Source organism: Suncus etruscus, chromosome 1 (genome assembly GCF_024139225.1).
Source record: "Suncus etruscus isolate mSunEtr1 chromosome 1, mSunEtr1.pri.cur, whole genome shotgun sequence".
Lineage (NCBI taxonomy): Eukaryota > Metazoa > Chordata > Mammalia > Eulipotyphla > Soricidae > Suncus > Suncus etruscus.
Window position 1 is genome coordinate 175,371,763 of NC_064848.1, and position 20,704 is coordinate 175,392,466.

The window sequence follows — 20,704 nt, forward strand, 5'->3', positions numbered from 1 at the left end:
AGCCACTGGACTTGTTTTCCTTCTGGCACTCATGGATGATGTCAGAAGACTATGTGTCTTAGTGCCACCTGAGAAAATTCCTAGTGGATTTGGCCACAGTTGAGTGTATTGGGTCTGAAGAGGCATTCATGTACAGCATGGAGAGTGGGCCATGTCTGCAGTTTGCCAATCCCAAAGCTTCTTGGATTGGGTCTTATAATTGCTTTAGTTCCTTTAGACATTTTCTTTTGAAAGTCTAGAGGAATAGATCAAAACTCTTCTCTGATTTTTTGGGACTGGAGCGATAGCACAGTGGGTAGGGCATTTGCCTTGCACAAGGCCAAACAAGGTTCATTTCTGGCATCACCCTTGGGCTTCAGCAGCTTCTATGCACTGAGAGACTTGGTCCTGGTGGGTGGAATGCTGAAAAGGACAGAGCATAGACTGAAATGCCTTTCCTATTCTATCAGTTTCAGCCCAAGGCCCTAACGAGTACGACAATATCTATGTGCACTTCTCTTATGAAACCTCCAACTTCGAGTGATTATCAGAGTCTTGCTGTGCCTGTTCTGATGGGTTCCAGAGGTGCTTAGTCAGCCTCCTGCCTTCTCACCTCTACAATTGTTCTTACTTCAAGGTTATCTCAAGTCCTTCTTTTCAAGTCTTGTGGAACCTTCCATGTGTTCCTCTTACTTTGCTTCTGTGAAGCCCATCACAGATATACTTTCTTCACTGAATCTCTTCTCTTGGTTCCATGTCTCTCTTAATTGGTGGCTCCTGTCCTCTTTATTTCTTCCTGTTAATCTGAAATAGATGAACTGGTGCGAGGACTGGGTTTGGAGACCCAGGTGGCTACTTCCTTCATTCCATAGTCGTGAGTATCTTTCTGTGCTTCTGACACCCAATTTTTCCCCTGTAGCTTTGTTCACTCAGTATTTCCAATTTCCTCTATTATAATATCTGCTGAAGATGATCCAAGAAGTCTCTGTGTCTACTACCTCACACCCACCCTTATGGTCATGCCCCTCATCACAATGGCAGTGACATGCATTCAGGTGTGGGCCCCAGGAGAGGCAGTAGTCTTGGTCCCTGTTGTTCCCAGCTCCCTCAGCCCATCCTTCCCTAGTGCCTATAAGTCTTGCTTTAAACTTAGACAAAGATACACCATCACTTGTCTCCATTTGTGCCTGTACCACAGCTGCTATCTTGCTGAGGACAATACCATTCATTCTCACTTATCCTCTGTGTCCTCTTACTTCCTCTTACAGTTCAGCTGCCACTTGTACCATTGCTAGTTGGAGCTTTAAAAATATACCACTTGTTTCTTCTGCTTACAATTACTAAACCTTAGAGTCAAACTCAGACTGAATCCAAGTTGCCTGTCCACAATGACATTTTCGACAATGCTCTGTTCTTGCACATTCACATTCATCTCCCCCTGCCTGGGACATCTCAGGCCCAACCCCTACTGTGTTGAAGTGGCCCTGAGCTTCTGATGGTTCCTCCTGGCCTTGATTGCTCACTCTCCTCACCTTCCTGATAGGAAAGTTCTTGCTTACTGGCTTTTGGCCTTTTCTCTCGCCCTAGAAGATTAGATCTACACATTAGGACTCTTTTATCTCTGGTGATTGTAATGTCCCTGGTGACTAACTAGCAGCTTGTGGCAACTGGAACAGTGACCACCTGACAACCCAGAAGTTGGATAGGAAACTCTGCCTTTGTCCCTCAGCCATGCTGCTCCTGGTGCCCTCACACTCTGTGGCTTTGGCTTTCAGACTGGTCAAGCCCAAAAATCCATCAGCCTGACAAGAATGACACAGACATATGTCACAAAGTCTGTGGTATGGTACAGAGGAGGAGTGGGGATACCTGACAGGGATCAGGGCTCTTCTAATGATGTCCTGAGACCATTATCCAGCTGAATGAATGAGGCTCCGTTGATGCTTGCCATGGGGCGGGCCTCAGATACCTGCTCTGTTCTCTGATTTAGGGCTATAAACAACCTGTCCTGGGGACCGCCATCCTTCCATTTCCTGTACCTTTCCTCTGTTCATTCCTGAAAGGAGTCCCTGTCATTGTCCCCTGTGAAAGGAGTGTGTGTCTGGTGACACTGTCTTTCCTTCAAGACAAGGTGGCATTCTTCTCCTATCCATTCTCCTGGAAGGCCTTCATCCTGCAGCAGGACAGGACCACTGGTAAGTCAGAGCTCATTGGGTGAGGTGTGGCCTGAGACCTCTGTGACTTCATGCTGGTTTCACCCCAGATGCTGCCCTGGAGTGGCCAGTGCTCTACTGTGAGGTGCTGTCCCTGTATTTCTGTCAGCAGCACAGTGTGGAGTTGATGGTACATTGATGCTGCCCACCAACTCATGTGATCACTGGCTCCTGCTGCTGCTTCTAACTAGGGACATTCTGACCCCTTCATCAGTTGGACAATCTGCACTAAGTGGGCAGGTAGGGCATCATTCTGGAAGCTGTTGTGGAGCTTTCAGGAGATCTCCTCAACTTGGGAGAGGTAGCATGGTGGCTGCTGATACGTGGGGGTCTTAACTTCACCCCTTAGATTTGGAGGTAGCCCTGAGGACTGACAATGTGGTCTAGGGCTCTCAGTGTTGGGCTTGAATTGACTTTGTGGCAAGCGTCCTTCAATGGCTGAGTGCCTCCTTTTTTGGAAGAACCCTAGTGATCCTCACAACCTCACAACAATATGGAAGTGTGGAGGACTGACTGCATTTTACTTGGCAGAAGGCTGAGTCAGTGAAGGGGATAAGTATCCTAGGTTAATGGGAGTAACAGTTACTGCTGACAATAAAAGTTTGCAAGGGGCTGACAAGCACCAAAGTCAGCTCAAAGGGATGCCCAATGTTTTTGGTGTTGACCTGTACTGGGCTCTGGCTGGGAGGCAGTGAGGAACTATGGCCTTATGCTAGCCAATGTCCTATCCATTGCACTGGCTCTCACACTCCTGACTGTCCTCACATGGAAAGTTGGTGGAGCCTGGCACAGTTTCGAGTTGAGTATTTTCCTGGGTGAGTCCATGGAATTGGAAGAGGCTGAGCCCCTTCGGGCTGCACAAGGAACCCCCAGGTAATGTCACCTTCTGCATGAATTGTCTGCAGGTGGGTCCCGTTCCATGGCCTCTCATGCAAGGCTGCTGTGCCTCCTTATGCCATATGTCTCCTCCCCACAGAACCTTCCTAGAGTCCTACTCCCTACCACAGAAGGATGCAGAGCATGCTATAAGGGGCTTGTCTAGCACAGCTCTGTTCACACAGTTCTTGCTAGGTCCCACATGCTGCTCAAGCAGTGTATCCCTGCCTCCCATTCCTCCCAGTCAGAATAGCTGATCCCTCTGGTTCTTTTCTCTCAGCAGAGGCTTCCTAGAGTGTCCTAGTCAGCCTGCCAGGCACCCTCGTGAGTCAAGATTGTGACCTGCATTATGCTTCGAATTCCCCGTTTGGGGCATCAGCAGCTGAGGGGCCTGGCTATCCCTACCAACTGAGGGTCTGCTCCCATATGTGGCTACAGCACAGTACCCAAGCCCACTCAATCCCCTTCCTATTTGGCTCCTGAAAAAGGCCTAGCCAAAGCTGGCTCTCACCATGAAGCCATTTTATAGTTTCTCCTGAGTGCTGGCCCAAAGGTGACCCCTAGGCAGTTTGTCTCTTTCCCAAGACAAAGAAGGGCAGGAGATAGCCAGTGCTTGTGATCTGAATGCCTCAAATTCCAATGCTTATTGCTGATCCTTTGCCCCTCAGGTCTGTGTCTGGACTGGAATAGGGAAACTCAGGTCCTAATGTCCTCTACCAAGTAAGAACGGGGCCTTCTTGCCAGCCTTCACTCAGCATGCCCTAAACTCCTGGTACAGAGCTCATTCATTGAGAATGTTATTATAATGTGCTTTCCATTTTAGGTAGTTTACCATTAGTTTCCTATTAGAAACCTGGATCTCAAAACCCAGTCTAGAAGATTCTTCATGGTGTAAACTCCTCTGACAGTGCTCATTACATTATCACTTAGTTTTCTAGACTTTAAAATTATGAATGTTTTTAAGAATGTTCTATACACAGGACTAATCCAGGAAGATTTTCTTCAGATAAAGTTTACCCTCACCAATGATAATTGGCCCATGAAATAGTCCCTGACCAGTACATCTGACTTGCCATCTTTATATTTTTTAATCATTCTGACCCATTCCACCTAGGTTAGATTTTCAACTGTAACCCATGGAACGATCCTCAGTGGTCTACCTATGTGTGTGCATGACTGTATGTCACATTCTATGTCCATATGGAACTCTACATCCATCTGTAATATAATAATGTCTGTCTAAGTGGTATATTGTATTTCCCGTGTTATATATAAACCCTTCCCCCACTTACCACTTTACAAATCTTTTTTTTACAAATCCTTTTCTAGTCCTTCACTCTCTCTACCCCCAATCTGTTATATCCTCTCTTTAACCCTTCTTATCCTCAGTTCTTAACTCCTCAGGAACAGGAATGTACCCTGACTCAGCCAGCTGCCCACCTGCTCCCAAAGCAAAAAGATTTCCAGACCACCTTGCCTCAGCCAAGATAAAGCAGCCACTGACGCTGCTGCTGATTTGCCTCTTGGCAGACCCTTTTTCCCCATCTCCCTTTGCTATGGACTGTTGTCACTACCAGATTCAGTTTTTGAGAAACCCCAGCTCGAGGATATTTCCTCATGTATGACTATTGAGAGCCATTTTTCAGACTCCACAAGACAATGTCACAGGCTGAAGCTGTGCTCCAGATTTTATCCCCAACCCAGACCATTTCAAAAGACTTTAAAGTGACATGTACATCTCCTTTGAAGATTTCTTTCAATATATTTCCTTAATAGGTATAATTCTTTAGTCTATTATCTTATGTAGCAGCAGTTTTTCCCCTTTATTTTTGGAAACTATTTAGTAGGAAATTCTAGTAGATAAGTTTCTCTTGGGTTCCAAGTTCATGTTAGAACCAGGTTATCGGGATTGTTGAAGCTTGTTATTTTTACCCCCAAATGCACCAGTAGTACCAGGTGGCATTGTTCCTTTTTGCATCAGTACATTAAAATGGAAAATCTTTCCTGTGGAAACATGTTCTTATCTAATAGGGATAGGAACACATCAAATTTTACATTGCAGTGGGGCCTTTCACCCTAAACACTTGTCATAGTGACTTGACTTAGGCTTCAGAAGATTAGACATTGGACATTGGCCCCTGCATTTTGGATCTCATCTAAAGACACAGCATGGTTTTCTACAGCAACACCAGGAATCCAACTTTTCCAAGGAACACCCTCCTGCTGCTCTGGCATCATATGACACCTTGAAGACTTGGTGACAGCAACAACTTGATTTCAGGGTACAGATCTCTGCATTGCCACCTAATGGTGAGATGAAATCGGAAGAGGCTCGTGTCACCATGAATTCAACATAGGATCTATACAAAAACCAGGAGCTCTAACTAGAGAACCCTGACCATGACAGTCATGATCGTTAGGAACTTTTACTGAGACCACGAAGAAAGGCTTTGGGGTTAGACAACTTAGAATGCCTGGAGCCTGTAGTTGGTCTTATGGCAGGATTCTTCATGGGTAAGTTCTCCCTGTTATTTTAGGCCAAGTGTTTTTTTCTTTCTTTTCTCCCCTTCTGAAAACACACACACACACACACACACACACACACACACACACAAACCTTTGTTTAAAATTTAATTTTATTGTATATATTTATTACTTATTTTTTATATAGGGGATAAAACCTTTTTATAGAACCTAGGGGCATGGATTCCTTTATTTTACCACATATTTTCGCATTGTTTTATAAAACTTAGAAGGAAGGAATAAAGAATGACTGCGGACCAGGGGCCAAGTGGTCTCGAATGCATTGGCAGAAAAATAAATAAAGACAGAACTAAAGATCCAAGCCAAAGTAAAAACTAATAGAATCAAAGGACCTAAATTTTAGCAATCTAAACTTAAAGAGGTTTGTTACACAGGCAGGTGAGTGGCAAATGGTGGTGGTATAGGATACATTCTGAGTGGATTATTGGAGAGAGATTGATACTGGTAGTGAGAAGGGCTCTGACCCATTGTATATCTGAAATCCAACTATGAAGGACTCTGTAGATCACAATTATTTCAAGAAAATAAAATGCTGAAAAGATTTCAATGCCAATATTCAACTATCCATGCACTTGTGAGGAGGTTCAAAGTGCCTGTGAGTTGTAGTTCTGTGGGGAAACTGCAGAAATTCTTACACAGAGATGTTTTTCAAGTTAAGATTCTTGCCTTGCATACAGCAAGACTCACCATAACCCTGTCAGTGATGACCCCAGCACCACCTCATGTAACACCAAAAACCATAGACACAAAAGAAGCAACTTTGAGAGTAATCCATGGGACCTTTAATTGGATGCTTTGGTACATTAAAATGAAAACTTCCTTTCCCTGGGACTGTGCTTGGACTGTTTTTCTGCTCAAGTTCAGTTGCCAGGGGAAAACGTACATGTCCGGCCCTTCCTCTGCTGCCCTTCCCCTGCCTACTTTTTCACTGGAGCCTTTTCTCAGATTCTCTCCCAATCTGAGACACAGAGACTGGTGTCAGCAGGGTCCTCATAAGAGATACTCAAGCATGGGCCTGAGGACCCTCCTACTCAGCCCCATTTATTGGGAGCAGCAGGACCTGCTATGGGGCGAAGGGAGGAGGGCCCATCTCATATGTGCAGAGGCCTCATTGGCCTTGCCAGTAGGACAAGTTCATCCTGGGGATGTCTCTGCAGCTCACAAATTGCTCCGGGTGTTTGGCGTTTCTGAAACATCTCTGGACACCGGTGGCAATGCCGGTATTGTCGCAAATGATTGCTGACAAGGAAATTCTGTGCAGTTCTTCCCGCTGCCTCTCTGTGAAGATGCCTGGCTTCTCCCACCAGAATCTGCAGAGGCCATTGAGAGCATTACATGTAGGGACAGCAAAAAGCAAGCAGTATCTTCCCAGTTAGCTGAGACATTCCTGCCACCGGAATCAGCCTCATTTCACTCTTGGAAACACCATATCGGTACCCCATTTCACATCTCAGTACCCCATTTCACAAGCACATGACATTCAGGTGCTCAGGGCTCACCGACCCTTGTGAAGTGCTAGATCCCAACAAGAAGGAGCCTCCCCACACGCAGGGGTGGTGCAGAAAGCCCATCTGAGAATCTATCTGCAGTGGCTTCTGGCTATAGTCCTTTCTGCCTCTTGGTTCTGGCCTCTCCAGCCTCTAGGCACAGATCCTGGGGACTGGTACAACAATGAAGGAATCTGGAAGGAGCAAAGTTTAAGGTACACACAAAAGCCCTCACCTGTCTCCACTGCGGATTTTGCGGAACTGTTTCCCCAACAGACAAGCCAGGAGGGGTCCCACACGACCCCCTTTAACAAAGGGCTCAGCAATGGCACCGATCCACAGGTCAATGTTGTCAGGTGTCCCATAGAGCTTCATGAACTTTCTTGCCAAGTTTGGGTTTTTCAGCACCACGCTGAGCTCAGCCAGGGTCTTGGGCTGGGAAAGGCCACAGTAGCCCCTCCATGCATTGTAACCTAGTGGGGGAAGACCAGAAGCGCTGTCAGACATGGACTCCAACATTTGTCCTCATACCATCCTATGAGGGGCTTGAGTGCCTTTATTTGAGTTACTAGAAGCAGACATAGACATTGGTACCTGTCTCTATAAGGCCAGCATAGTGAAGAAAGTGGTAGAGAAGGAGAAAAGGAGAGCAAGAGTCAGGACTATCCACACGCATGTGGTATTCCGTGCTTGGAAGACCACGTGTAGTCCATGTCCTCTGGGTCAGCTTGGAAGGACAGGGGACTAAGCACTGTGCTGACCCAGGCTGTTATCCAGGTTCCCACCCAGCAGGGGGCGCGCGAGTGAGAGCAGCTTCACAGGCCTGTGTGTGCTGGGAGGGTTAATTAGCAATCCAGTTCCAGCACATTTCCCTTACACATGGAAGGCAGGACAAAGATCTCCCCTCCCTCTCACAGCACACGCATTGGACTGAACAGAAACACTCTGCTGAGACTAATCTCACTGCTCTTCTGGCAGAATGGGCTTGAGGCAGCATCTTGAGACACATAGCTCCTCTGTCATCACTGGGTGGGTCTACCCACCTGGAGCTCACCCAACAGCTAAATCCTGGATCTGACTGCTTCACATGCTCCCGGCAGACCAGGCTTTGTTGACTTCCATGAGAGACTCTTCAGAGCACCGCAGCCTGAACATCCACCTGGAACCCTCATGGCAGGGAGGGACTCTTCCCTCTACACCCCAGATATGGGTATTCCCATGAGAAAATGTGCCACTGTATGCGTGAGTGTTCCATGTTTATGTATAAGTTCTTTTTTTTTTCTTTCTTCTTTTTTTTTTTTTTTTTGGTTTTTGGGCCGCACCCAGCGGTGCTCAGGAGTTACTCCTGGCTGTCTGCTCAGAAATAGCTCCTGGCAGGCACAGGGGACCATATGGGACACCGGGATTTGAACCAACCACCTTAGGTCCTGGATCGGCTGCTTGCAAGGCAAACGCCACTGTGCTATCTCTCTGGGCCCTATGTATAAGTTCTAAGTTGATGATCTGATGACCCGGAATGTGTGTGGCACACGTTAAGATTCATATATCTTTCAGGTCTCCAATCAGGCCCTACTTTCCTCTTAAGTGGTAAACCTAAAGGAAAGATTCCCTCTCTTGGTCTTTCAATCCACTGTGACTTTGACTTGACCAGGCCTCCTCTCCTCCTATTTCTAGAGCTTGACTTAGTCAGGCCACGTGCCCACAGACCCAGAACCTCCATGCTGGTGGGCACTCCTAACAATTCATGCTTTGATCCACAGTCTCAGGCCCTTCTCTTCAAAACCCAGACTCCTCACAGAGCCAGCCAGAGCTAGCAGCTGGGGGAAATGGAAGGATCTCTCACCTGGGATGCCGTGGTCCCGGCCTTGCTGCAAGTTGATGGCTACCAAGTCCTGCCCAACCCTGCTCACTCTCTCAAACAGCCGCTCCCGGAGCTCATCAACTACCATGGCATTCTGCTGGTTCCTCTTAGCAGGTGTGGCTATGAGGCCTCTGAGGATAGGGTCAATGCCACCTGTAGGGAAGGAAAATGGTTTGGTCCTGACTGCAGCAACTCTGCCTTGTGACCTCCACCATGGCCACTTCAACGTGACAAACCGTAGTCTGTCTTCTTTTGCTTCTGTCTCAGCAAACAGAGGTCAGCGTGGAGAAAGGAGGCAGAAAACCCTCTCAAGGGCCATCCAGTCCCAAGTATCAGAGAAGGAGGGGAGGGCCAGCTCCTGTGAGTCCCATGCCCCATCCCTCTCTGAGGTCAATGACTCTCTTTTTTAGCAGTGTCCCAGTCCTCTTTTGACCACACTTCTATCTTTTCATCTAGGGAAATTTTCTCACCTTCATGCACCACACGCCAAGTGGCAAAGAAAGCATTGCTCAGGGCCACCTGCGAGGTGGGACTGGAGGCACGGTACTGGCTGTCCAAGCGTGGCACAAAGGGCTGCATCATGGTGTGGCTGAAGCGGGAGACCATGGTGAAAACGTTGGCCACTCGTGGGTCCTCTTTGTAGCAGTAGCCCTGGTATGATCCCAAATAACGAGCATAGTGGACCGGACCCAGAAGTATCCGCAGGAAGTCACGATAGGTGATGATCTGGAAAAGAAATAAAAAGGTCAGCACCAGAAACTCAAACCCAACCCATTCACAGCCATGAACAGTTGCTCCCCCAGGATAAAATGCACCACATCTGTCCTTCCTCCTCGGCACACCTCATTTGCTTTTCAAGAGTCAAGTAAGGCTCTGGGTGGTGTCAGATAGGGGGACCACACAGAGCAGCAACCAGATTTCAAGGACACCTGGACAAGCTGTCCAGGAGCTAGGAGTTTCCTCAAAAGCTCTCCCTGCCTGCCTCACTCCTGCCCCACCTGGATCATAGCGCCCACGATCTTGCGAGCCTCCTGGTACAGCTGCTCCCCAAACCAGTGGGGGTTCAGACGCTTCAGCTCCATCACCAGCCGGTTGTGCTCTCGTAGAAATAGGGTGTGCAAAGCCATCATCTCCAGAGTTTCGCTGGCTCGGGAATCACCTGAAAAATACCATGTTTAGTAACCCAAACAGAGAACATCCTGGAGGACCAGAGAGGTGCTATCAAAGCCTCCCAGACAGCATCTCAGGCTTGCATTCACACCTATGCAGGCTCTTTGGTTCTTCCCAGCCTGCTCTTTAGGGACCTGCAGCAGCCAAGAGATGCACCAACTTGGACAGTAGCAGCCATCCTGCAGACACTGGGGCTGGGAGGGTGAACTCAGGCCTGGACCCTCATGATCAGAGTAGTCCCTGGACCACCACTAGCTGACCTGTTGGACTAGGGCCTTACGGATACTCTGTCCAGCCACAATTTCTCCCCTCCCCAAAAGGAAGCCAGGAGAAATTGCTATCTTTCACAACTGCTCAAGTTGCGTGCAAATATCTGACATGACCAGGAACCAGCCTCATTCTCATAAAAGCTTTTGACTGGAAAAGAGAGTTTAATTGGGTGTCAAACCACATGGGAGTCCCTCAATGAGTCCCTGCCTAGCCCTGGGGCCTGGGCAAACTTGAGGAATGTGGGGAAGCTTTTTCTGGAGGATAGACAAGAGCCTGCAGAAGTGCATAAAGCCTGAGAACAATGGTGGACTTTGGATGCCAAGTGGAGGGAGCTAGCTGTCGTGTCCTGCCTGGGACACTTGCTCCCCAAAGGCACATAAGTAGCCAAGAGCAGGCCTGGACTCATCTCTGCTCACCACCTGGGTCTTCTGCTCAGCAACTCACCTGCTATTCAGCTTCCCACCTCCCATCCATGGCCCATCCTGCAGGCTCCTGGGTAGTGAGATCTGAGTGAGGTAGCTGCCTCCTACCACTTTGTGACTCTCACCTGCCAGGAAGCAGGGGATGTTGGCAGAGCGGTTGGTGAGTTGGCAGGGGTCAGGGAACACATTGTCAAAGGGCAGGAGTGCCCGGCCCTGATCACGGAATACTTGGTTGATGGCCAGCAGCCCACTTGGATCTGTGAGATTGCGCAGCCGCTGGGCCATGAAGTTGTAGCTGCCATACAACATGCTGGCATCTAGGAAGGAGGTGGGCACGTTCAACTGCTCACGCACATGGCTCCTGTTATTGGAGGGTGCAGATGTTGAGCGGAAGAAGGGCAGGCAGTCCCCGATGCTCTTGGAGCGTGGGTCAGATGGAGGCACCTAGGTAGAAGAAAGTCTATAGGTGGAAGAAAGTCCTTGGTGCGCGCGTGCTTGCGCGCAGGCACGCACGCACACACACACATACACACAACACACACACACACACACACACATACTGCTCTTCCTTATCCACTGGCTTCTACATCTTTCTCAAAAGTGCCCATCTCCAGGTAGGTGGCTCTCTTGGACTCTCTCAGACTGAACCCACTCAGCAGGTCAGTGTAAGCACTCTTAATATTTACAATCATAGCAGCTGGGCAGTGTAGAAATGCATCTCCTCCATCCTCCTCTCTTCTTGGGGCTAACAGAGAATAGCAGCAAGGCCTCTGTACAGAGGTACAGAGCCATTCCTTCTGACCAGGAGGCCTGTGATTTCTGAATTCCACAAAACTCGCCCTCTATGTGCAGAACATGCTGTAGACCAGGAAGCAAAACCTAGTGCAAATACTGCCAAGCCAGCAACTTGGTAAGCAGAAGTCCTGGAAGAAGGTGAGTCCCTTCAAAGCTGCCATTGGCTGCCCAAAGCTAAATTGTCAGTGGGAGATGTGGGAGTTCCCCCAGCTTAGATTCTGCCAGAGATGAGCAGCTAAGAGTGAAACCTATCAAGATTCAGCCCCCAGCTATGCCCTGAACACCCCCCCCAATCAGAAAGGGGAGTCAATGTAGCGTAGTCTCTGTTGCCTGCTGCCCCCTGTCCAGAGAGCCAGCTCCCAAACACATAAGATGAGGCTTCTTGTCCCTGTCCTCCCAGCCTCAGGGCAGCTTTGAATCTTCCTGGCTGACACATCTTACTCTGTGCCCAACTCTGGTCCCAGGGGTAGGTACCTCAATAGGAAAGCAGGGTGGTTTCCGGGCACAGGTTGTGTGGCAGTCGGCATCTATTCCGGTGGAGTCCCTCTCTGAAGAGTCCGACATGTGAAAGTCATTGTCGCCCAAAAACTCAGGGGAGAAGACCAAGTCTTGGATAATGAACTGTCCCCACTGGGGGACCATGAGCGTCCGGCCCAGGTCAGAGGTCAGCTTAGCAGTAGGGAAGCCTGTGATCACGTTGGAGACATCGCGCACCTGGAGGAAAGATGGGTCAGCATGGCTGGGGGATTCCCAAATTGCCTGGTGTCCAAGAACTAACCTGCTGGGGTGATGATTCAGCCCACAGTCCTCAGAAGAGAAGACCCCTCTCCCACTGAACCCCCTTCCCACTTGCATCCCCTCACTGAGTTAAGAAGACACCCCACATTCTGCCACCACCCTTGGAGACACCCGGTCCCACTCACCAGAGGAAGGGCAAAGCCATTGTGCTTCTTTCCTGGTGTCCAGCCCAAGGGGAGGCCCCTCCCGTCCTCATACACAGCCGGCAGCCAGCGGGCCAGGGCCTGATTGGAGGACCCAAGCCAGGGTCTCCTCCTGCAGCATCAGATGGACCAGAAGGGGTCAGTGAGGTGGGTGAGAGTTAAGAGGGAGCCCCTAGACACCTTCACCCCAAGTACCCACCTGTTGTTGCATCTCCCTGTGATAGTCTGATACTGGTCACTACACTGCTCATCCCCATCCTGATCCTGGTCCTGCTTTTCATCCTGGTTTTGATCTGCACACTCATTGGCTGGGGACAGTGACCTTGCCGGGCTTGTCATCATGTCCCCTGCAGGAGGGCAAAGGCAGACCTGAGTCTGGGGTCTTATCTCCCCCCCCCAAATTGAATCTTTCCACACCCTACACCCCAAGCTGTGGCCCTGCCTCCTGCCCAGCTTCTTCCGACAGGCCTGGAGGTTTATAGAGAGCACTGACCAGCGACTCTCACAGAGTTGGGTCCCTGCTCCAGCTGCTCCTCCTGTGATAATTCCAAGACCACTGGCTGCTTGTGGTCAATGGGTCGGACAGAGTCTCCAGGATGCTCCTGCTTGATGCTACAGGTAGAGGGGGACAAAGATTAGAACCAGGAGTGCCCACTCTGTGAGGGAGTCAGAATGTAGCAGACAACAGTCTTTCTACCACCAGGGGTCCCTCCAGGGTTCCCAGAACAGTATGCAAGTGTGAGTCTCTGAGACAAACACAACTTCCACCCTCTGCCCAGGTGGCCCAGCCTCACCTCTTCTCTGTTCCGTCATAGGAGGCGTCCACCAGCTGCCCGCCCTCAGCATTGTTTGCATGAAGGACAGAAGTTGTTCCTACCAGGAGACCTGCTGTTTAGAGGGACGTGGGCATCACAGTCAGGGAACTGAGCACCCAGCTTAGCTTTCCAGAACCAAGTTTCCCCCCACGCCCCACCCTACTGCCACTCTATGCCATCCTCCTTGAAGTTGTACCTGGGATATTACCTTCACAAGGCTGGGTCAGGATCATTGTGGTTAGGACCCCTGCCAGTCCCAGGAGTAGGATCCGCTCTGCCCAAGTATCCCCCATCATTTTGGGGTGGACTGCCCACACACTCATCTGACAGGGGCTGCTGCTCTGCGCTGTTCTGTGCCCTTCTCAGTTCTTCAGTTCCTGCAGCTCTTCTCTGGCCTTTTGTTTTCTTCCTGGATGTGGGAGTGGCAGTCTGGTCCAGAAGCTCAGCCCCTTCAGAGCCCACCTGGGCCCCTCTTGGAGCCCTCCTGCCCTTAGACCCTGTTTGAAATTTGGGCTTTCTCAGGGAGTGATCTCATTCTAAGACAATCAGACTGAAACTTTAATCTTTTTCTGTCTTATTATTAACTAGTTTCAAAAGGTCTGAGACATAAAAGAAACCTCTTTTGAGACCAGTGCTGTTAAGCATTTGTTTCATCTGCGATATTTTTGTTTTTTATGTTTATTTTATGTATATACATATATTTTTCTATTCACCAACATAAATGTTTTAAAATGTTAACATAGTTTAAAAATAGTATTTATAATATTTTGTCAATGTTTTCAGGAATATCAAGTAGCTCAGATTTGTCATATTGGAGTATTGAGTGTAACATTATGATGTTTTATGAAAAAAGTGTTTTTTTCATAAAGACTGAGTTATTTATAGAATCCCATGACATCATCGCTCTAAATTTAGTCCGTTTAGCATCAATGAACTAAATGCAACAGTTAAGAGACAGAGTGCAAAAATGGATTAAGAAATTGAATCCGGGGAGTCTCTACCAGCATGGGGTTCAGCAGGCCTCCGCCATGCCAGAGGCCTTCTTAACCAGGCCTGGGGGGGGGTGTGCGGGACTTGGGTGACCCCAGCACCCCTCTACCGCCTTGCTCCAGATCTCCAGGGCTTCCCCGGGCCACATGCCTGGGCAAGCCAGCGAGATGGGTCCCTCCGCGAAGCTTGAAGGTTACCCTAGGCTTTACTTGTGGGTTGCATTAAAGCAGTCACTGGTAATCTCTTACCAGTCTATATTTTCAAAACCGCACCACCCCCACACGCACAAGATACATTAATAGTTCTCACTATCATTGAATTACGTTTTTGTGTATTCAGAATGTCCATTTTGTACTCTGCCCTTTTGCACACCCCTATAAAAGATCATTTTTCTCTTAACTCTCTCACCCCCTACCATCATTACTCCACATTTACCCTTTTTTAACTTTAGTACTGTAGAATCCTAAGTCACAGACCATAGTGGTGCCCTGGAGTTAATTTAACACCCTCCCAACTATTCCAAAAGGCATAGATGTACATGTATGTCTTTTCAATATTTTATGTGTATTTTCTTTGACGGCTATAACTCTTGCTGAACATTTTCTTATACACTGACGATTTCCCTTTTTTATCTTTTCTTCTCATTGCGAACCGTTCAATAGGGAATTTGGTGAAAGAGTCCCTCAGTTTAATGCTTATGTTTGAACCAAGTCGTGGGTATTGTTGGACGTGTTCTTACGCCCCCATATACTTCGATAACGCCACATGGCTTTTTTCTTGTTTGCTTAGGCACATTAAAATGGGAAAATACTATACATACAAATAAGTTCTTATCTAATAGAGATGGGAACACACAAATCTTGTAGTGCATTGGGACCTTACCACCTGAACATTGACATAATGACCTGGCACAGGCCTCAGAAGAATGGGCATTCTCCATTCACCCCTGATCTAGGGAAGACATCTACGAAACATCCAAGGTTGTCTATAATATCACCTGGAGGCAATCCTCTACCAGGGAAGATCCTACCGCTGCTCTGACATCAACCTACTCAAAAGATACTTTCCTTAACACTGAGAAGACTTAACAACAACAATGACCTGCTTACTGGACTGGGCTTTCTGTATTGCCCCTTAATTGTGAGCTGAAACTAGAGGATACTCCACACCAGCCTGACTTCAATGTAGGATGTGCAGATTCCAGGATCTTTAATACAGAAACCTGATACCAACAATAAAGACCGTGAAAAATAAAACTGTATTGGCACTACAATGACTTGGATTGAACAAACTAGTTTGCCTGGAGCCTAGAGTTGGTCTTATGCCAGGAAACTTCAGGGGTAGGGTCTCCTTGTATTTAGACCAAGGCTTTTCCTTTCCATGTCCCCCATATTTTGGTGGGCCTATGCAAACAATATTTGCCACTCTAACACTGTTTTTACTGTGCTCCTTTGACTCTAACCCCCCCAAAAAAAACCTTTTAAACTTTTGATGTTAACTTAAACCAATATGCATGTGCATGAAAATATAAAAAAAAATACTATGCCTTCAATGTTTAAGGAGTCACATAAATTTTATGGCTTTAGATTTCTTTGTGTATTGCTAAGAAATGTTATAATGCATCACCTGAAAGCAATACTCTACCACGGAAGACCCTACCACTGCTCAGACATCGACCTGCTCAAAAGAGACTTCTCTTAACACTGAGAAGACTTAACAACAACGACCTGCTTCCTGGACAGGGCTCCCTGCATTGCCCTTTGATTGTGAGGTGAAACAAGAGGACACTCCACATCCTGACTTCAATGAAGGATATGCAGATTCCAAGATATTGAATACAGAAACATGATATCAACAACAGAGACTGTGTGAAAAATAAAAGTGTGTTGGCACTACAGAAAATGTCTTGGATTGGACAATCTAGCTTGCCTGGAGCCTAGAGTTGGTCTTATGCCAGGAAACTTCAGGGGTTGGGTCTCTTTGTATTTAGGCCAAGGTTATTTCTTTCCATTCCCCTCATATTTTGGTGGGCCTATGCAAACAACAATTGCCACTCTAACGCCGTTTTTACTGTGCTCCTTGACTCTAATCCTTAAAAAAAAAACACTTAAAATTTGAGGTTAACTTAAGCTAATATGCATGTACATGGAAATGTAAAAATTACTATGCCTCTAATGTTTAAGGAGTTACGAAAGTTTTATGGCTTTAGATTGCCTTGTGTGCTGTTAAGAAATATTATAGTGTGTTACAATCTAGGGACTTGAGGGACAAAGTAATTGTACATGGATTCTGTTTTATTTATCTTAATGTTCTTTGGCTGAAAGTTCAAAGTTAAGATATCAGCAAGGGGACTTCTTCTGAGAATTATGTTATGGGTGATTGTCCTTCCACGGTAACTTTACCTTGTCCTCTTTCTTTGCATCTTTGTTCTCGTAATTAAAAATTAAAAGAATTAAAAAAAAGAAATGTTATAATGTACTACAATCTGGGGACTTGTGGACAGAGTAATTGTACATGGGTTCTGCCTTACTGTTCTTAATGTTCTTTGACTGTAAGTTCAATATTTAGGCATCATCAAGGGGATTTCTTCTGAGAACTCTTTTTATGGGCAATTGTCCTTAACTGTAACTTTACCTTGTCCTCTTTGCATTATTGTTCTCATAATTAAAAATAAAAAATTAAAAAAAAGAAATTGGGGCCAGTGAGGTGGCGCTAGAGGTAAGGTGTTTGCCTTGCAAGAGCTAGCCAAGGATCAGGAGTGCGGTTCGATCCCCCAGCATCCCATATGGTCCCCCCAAGCCAGGGGCAATTTCTGAGCCTTAGCCAGGAGTAACCCCTGAGCATCAAATGGGTGTGGCCCGAAAAAAAAAAGAAAAGAAAAAGAAAAGAAATTGAATCTAAGATCATGGAAATCTAGAGAATAAAAAAAAAAAAGAAAGAAATTTAATCCAACATTTTGCTGCCTGCAAGATAAAGATGGGCATAGAAGTGAATTACAAACAGACAAGAAAAAATCTTTAGGGGCTGGAGCAGTGGTGCAAGCAGTAGGGTGTTTGCCTTGCATGCACTGACCAAGGATGGACTTCGGTTTGATCCCCTGGTGTCCCATATGGTCCCCCAAGCTAGGAGCGATTTCTGAGAGCATAGCCAGGAGTAACCCCTGAGCATCACCAGATGTGACCCAAAACCCAAAAAGAATAAAAAGAAAGAAAAACTTTAGCACGTGTAAATTAAACAGCTCTCTGCTGAACAACCAGTGGGTCAATATAAAATCAAAGAGGATATCAAATGATTCTGGAAATAAATAAGAATGAAGACACAAATTATCAAAATATGTGAGACACAGCAAAAGCAGTATTAAGGGGAAATTACAGTTTTGCAAGCAGGAAGGAAAAAAGAACCTACATAAATAACTTAATGTAACCGTTGAAAAAATTGGAAATGGACCAACAAAATTAACCAAATTAGGCAGGCAGAAGGAAATAACATAACTTAAAGCAGAAATTAACAAATTGAAACCCAAACTACAATCCAAAATATCAATGAAACCAAGAGTTGGTTCTTTGAAAAAATAAGCAAGATCAATAACATATTAGCAAGACTCACAGAGAAGGGGAGAGAAACTTAATAAACATAATTAGAAATGAAATGGGAGATGTCACTACAGATACTACAAAATTCAAATGATAGATTGCTTTGAGAAACTTTATGCCACAAAACAAGATACCTTGAAAAAATGGATAAATTCTTGGGCTCCTATAACCCCTCATTGTTGAACCAAATGATCTAGAGTACCCTGAACAGACCAATCACAGTTGAAGAGATTAAATCATCCTCAAAGGCCAATAAAAAAAAAAAAAACAAAAACCAAGATCCACATGAATTCACTAGTTAATTCCTTCAAACCTTTAAAGCGGACCTACTGCCAATCCTTGTAAGGCTCTTCTAGGAAACTGAAGAAACAAAAATACTCCTAAGTAGTTTTTATGAAGTTTAACATCACTCTGATACCCAAATCAGAGAAACAACACACACACACACACACACACACACACACACACAAAGAGAATTATAGGTCAATATAGATGCAAAGATCCTCAACAAAAATATTAACAAATAGAATCCAACAGCTCGACAATAAAGTCATGCACCATGGTTAAGTAGATTTCATTTTAGAGATGCAAGGATGGTTTAACATAAGCAATACACCATATCAATAAAAGGAAAGATTAAAACCATTACATCAGTAGTGCATTTGATAAGATCAAGCATCTGTCATTATAAACACTCTCAATAAGATGGGAATTGAAAAACTTTTCTCAATATAGTTAAGGCCATTTACCACAATTCCATGGCAACCATGTATTCAGTGGGGAAAAACTCAAAGCTTTTTCTCTAAGATTTGCTACAGTACAAGATTGCCCCCCTCTCCATTTCCATTCAATATAATACTGGAATTACTTGTCATTGCAATTTGGCAGAAAAAGATATCAAGGTCATCCAGATAGGAAAGGAAGAAGTCAAGTCTTATTGTTTGCAGTAAAATAATACTATATTTAGAAAATCCTAAAGACTTTGCCAAAAAAACTTCTAGAAACAATAGATTTATACACTAAAGTGACAGACTACAAAATTAATATTCAAAACTCTATAGCTTTTCATTATAATTAATGAAAGTAAAGAAAAAATTTAAAATCAAGGGCCTCAGAGTCAACTTAACTAAAGAAGTAAAAAAACCTATATTAAAAAAAAGCTACAGGACACTGCTTTAAGAAATAAAAGAGGGGCCCGGAGAGATAGCACAGCGGCATTTGCCTTGCAAGCAGCTGATCCAAAGATGGTTAGTTCAAATCCCGGTGTCCCATATGGTCCCCCGTGCCTGCCAGGAGCTATTTCTGAGCAGACAGCCAGGAGTAAGCCCTGAGCACCACCAGGTGTGGCCCAAAAACAAAGAAAGAAAGAAAGAAAGAGAAAGAAAGAAAGAAAGAAAGAAAGAAAGAAAGAAAGAAAGAAAGAAAGAAGAAAGAAAGAAAGAAAGAAAGAAAGAAAGAAAGAAAGAAAGAAAGAAAGAAAGAAAGAAAGAAAGAAAGAAAGAAAGAAAGAAAGAAAGAAAGAAGAAAGAAAGAAAGAAAGAAAGAAAGAAAGAAAGAAAGAAAGAAAGAAAGAAAGAAAGAAAGAAAAGAAAGAAAGAAAGAAAGAGAAAGAAGGAAGGAAGAAGAAAGAAAGAAAGATGAAAGAAAGAAAGAAAGAAAGAAAGAAAGAAAGAAAGAAAGAAAGAGAGAGAGAGAGAGAGAGAGAAAGAAAGAAAGAAAGAAAGAAAGAAAGAAAGAGAGAGAGAGAGAGAGAGAAAGAAAGAAAGAGAGAGAGAGAGAAAGAAAGAAAGAAAGAAAGAAAGAAAGAAAGAAAGAAAAAGAGAGAGAAAGAAAGAGAAAGAAAGAGAAAGAGAAAGAAAGAGAGAAAGAAATAAAGAAATAAAGAAAGAAATAAAGAAAGAAAGAAAGAAAGAAAGAAAGAAAGAAAGAAAGAAAGAAAGAAAGAGGACACAAAGAAATAGAGATATATACCTTGCTTGAGAATTTAGAGAATTAACATCTTTAAAATGGCAATACTTACCAAAGCATTGTACAGATTTGATGTAATCCCAATCAAAATCCTCATGTTATTTTTCAAAGAAGTGGACCAAATACTCCTAAAATTCATTTGGAACAATAGATATCTGTAAATAACTGAAGTTGACCTTGGGAAAAAGAAGATGGAAGGCATCACTTTCCCCAGCTTTAAATTGTACTATAAAGCAAAATCATTAAAACAGCCTGGTATTGGTAAAGACAGACTCTTAGATCAATAGAATAAACTTGAGTATTCTGAGACTTATTCCCAGGTATACGACCAATACTCCCAGGTATATGATCATACTGATCATATGATAAAAGGGCAAGAAATACAAAGTGGAGCAAGGAAAGCCTCTTCAACAAGTGGAATTGGGAAAACTGGTCAACTATATGCAAAAAAGTGAACTCATACCTCTCTTTAAAACCATGTACATAAGTAAAATCAAAATGGATTAAGACCTTGATATCAGACCTGAAACCATAAGTTACATAGAGAAAACCATAGGTAGAACAGAGTTCCACGATATTGAAACTTAAGGCTTCTTGAAGGATGAAACACCATGTCCAAGCAAGTGGAAGCAAAGATAAACAAATAGAACTACATTAAACTGAGAAGCATCTGCATTTTATTTTTTTATATCTTTTTATCATCTGCATTTTAAAGGAAACAGTGATTAAGATACGAAGACTACCTAGCAGTGGTCCTCAAACTATGGCCCGCAGGCCACA

General features: G+C 45.2%; 1 protein-coding gene across 1 annotated transcript; it reads right to left on the bottom strand.

The window, feature by feature from the left end:
* Window positions 1-6,720: 6,720 nt before the first annotated feature.
* On the bottom strand, window positions 6,721-13,606 carry LOC125996198 (eosinophil peroxidase-like). Its single transcript, XM_049765182.1, has 12 exons — window positions 13,582-13,606; window positions 13,353-13,443; window positions 13,052-13,170; window positions 12,758-12,905; window positions 12,541-12,670; window positions 12,092-12,331; window positions 10,948-11,266; window positions 9,959-10,119; window positions 9,431-9,686; window positions 8,943-9,113; window positions 7,335-7,572; window positions 6,721-6,922 (listed from the first exon to the last, which is right to left on the bottom strand). Exons 1-12 carry the CDS (start codon window positions 13,604-13,606, stop codon window positions 6,721-6,723), a joined length of 2,100 nt encoding a protein of 699 aa, XP_049621139.1.
* Window positions 13,607-20,704: the final 7,098 nt, after the last annotated feature.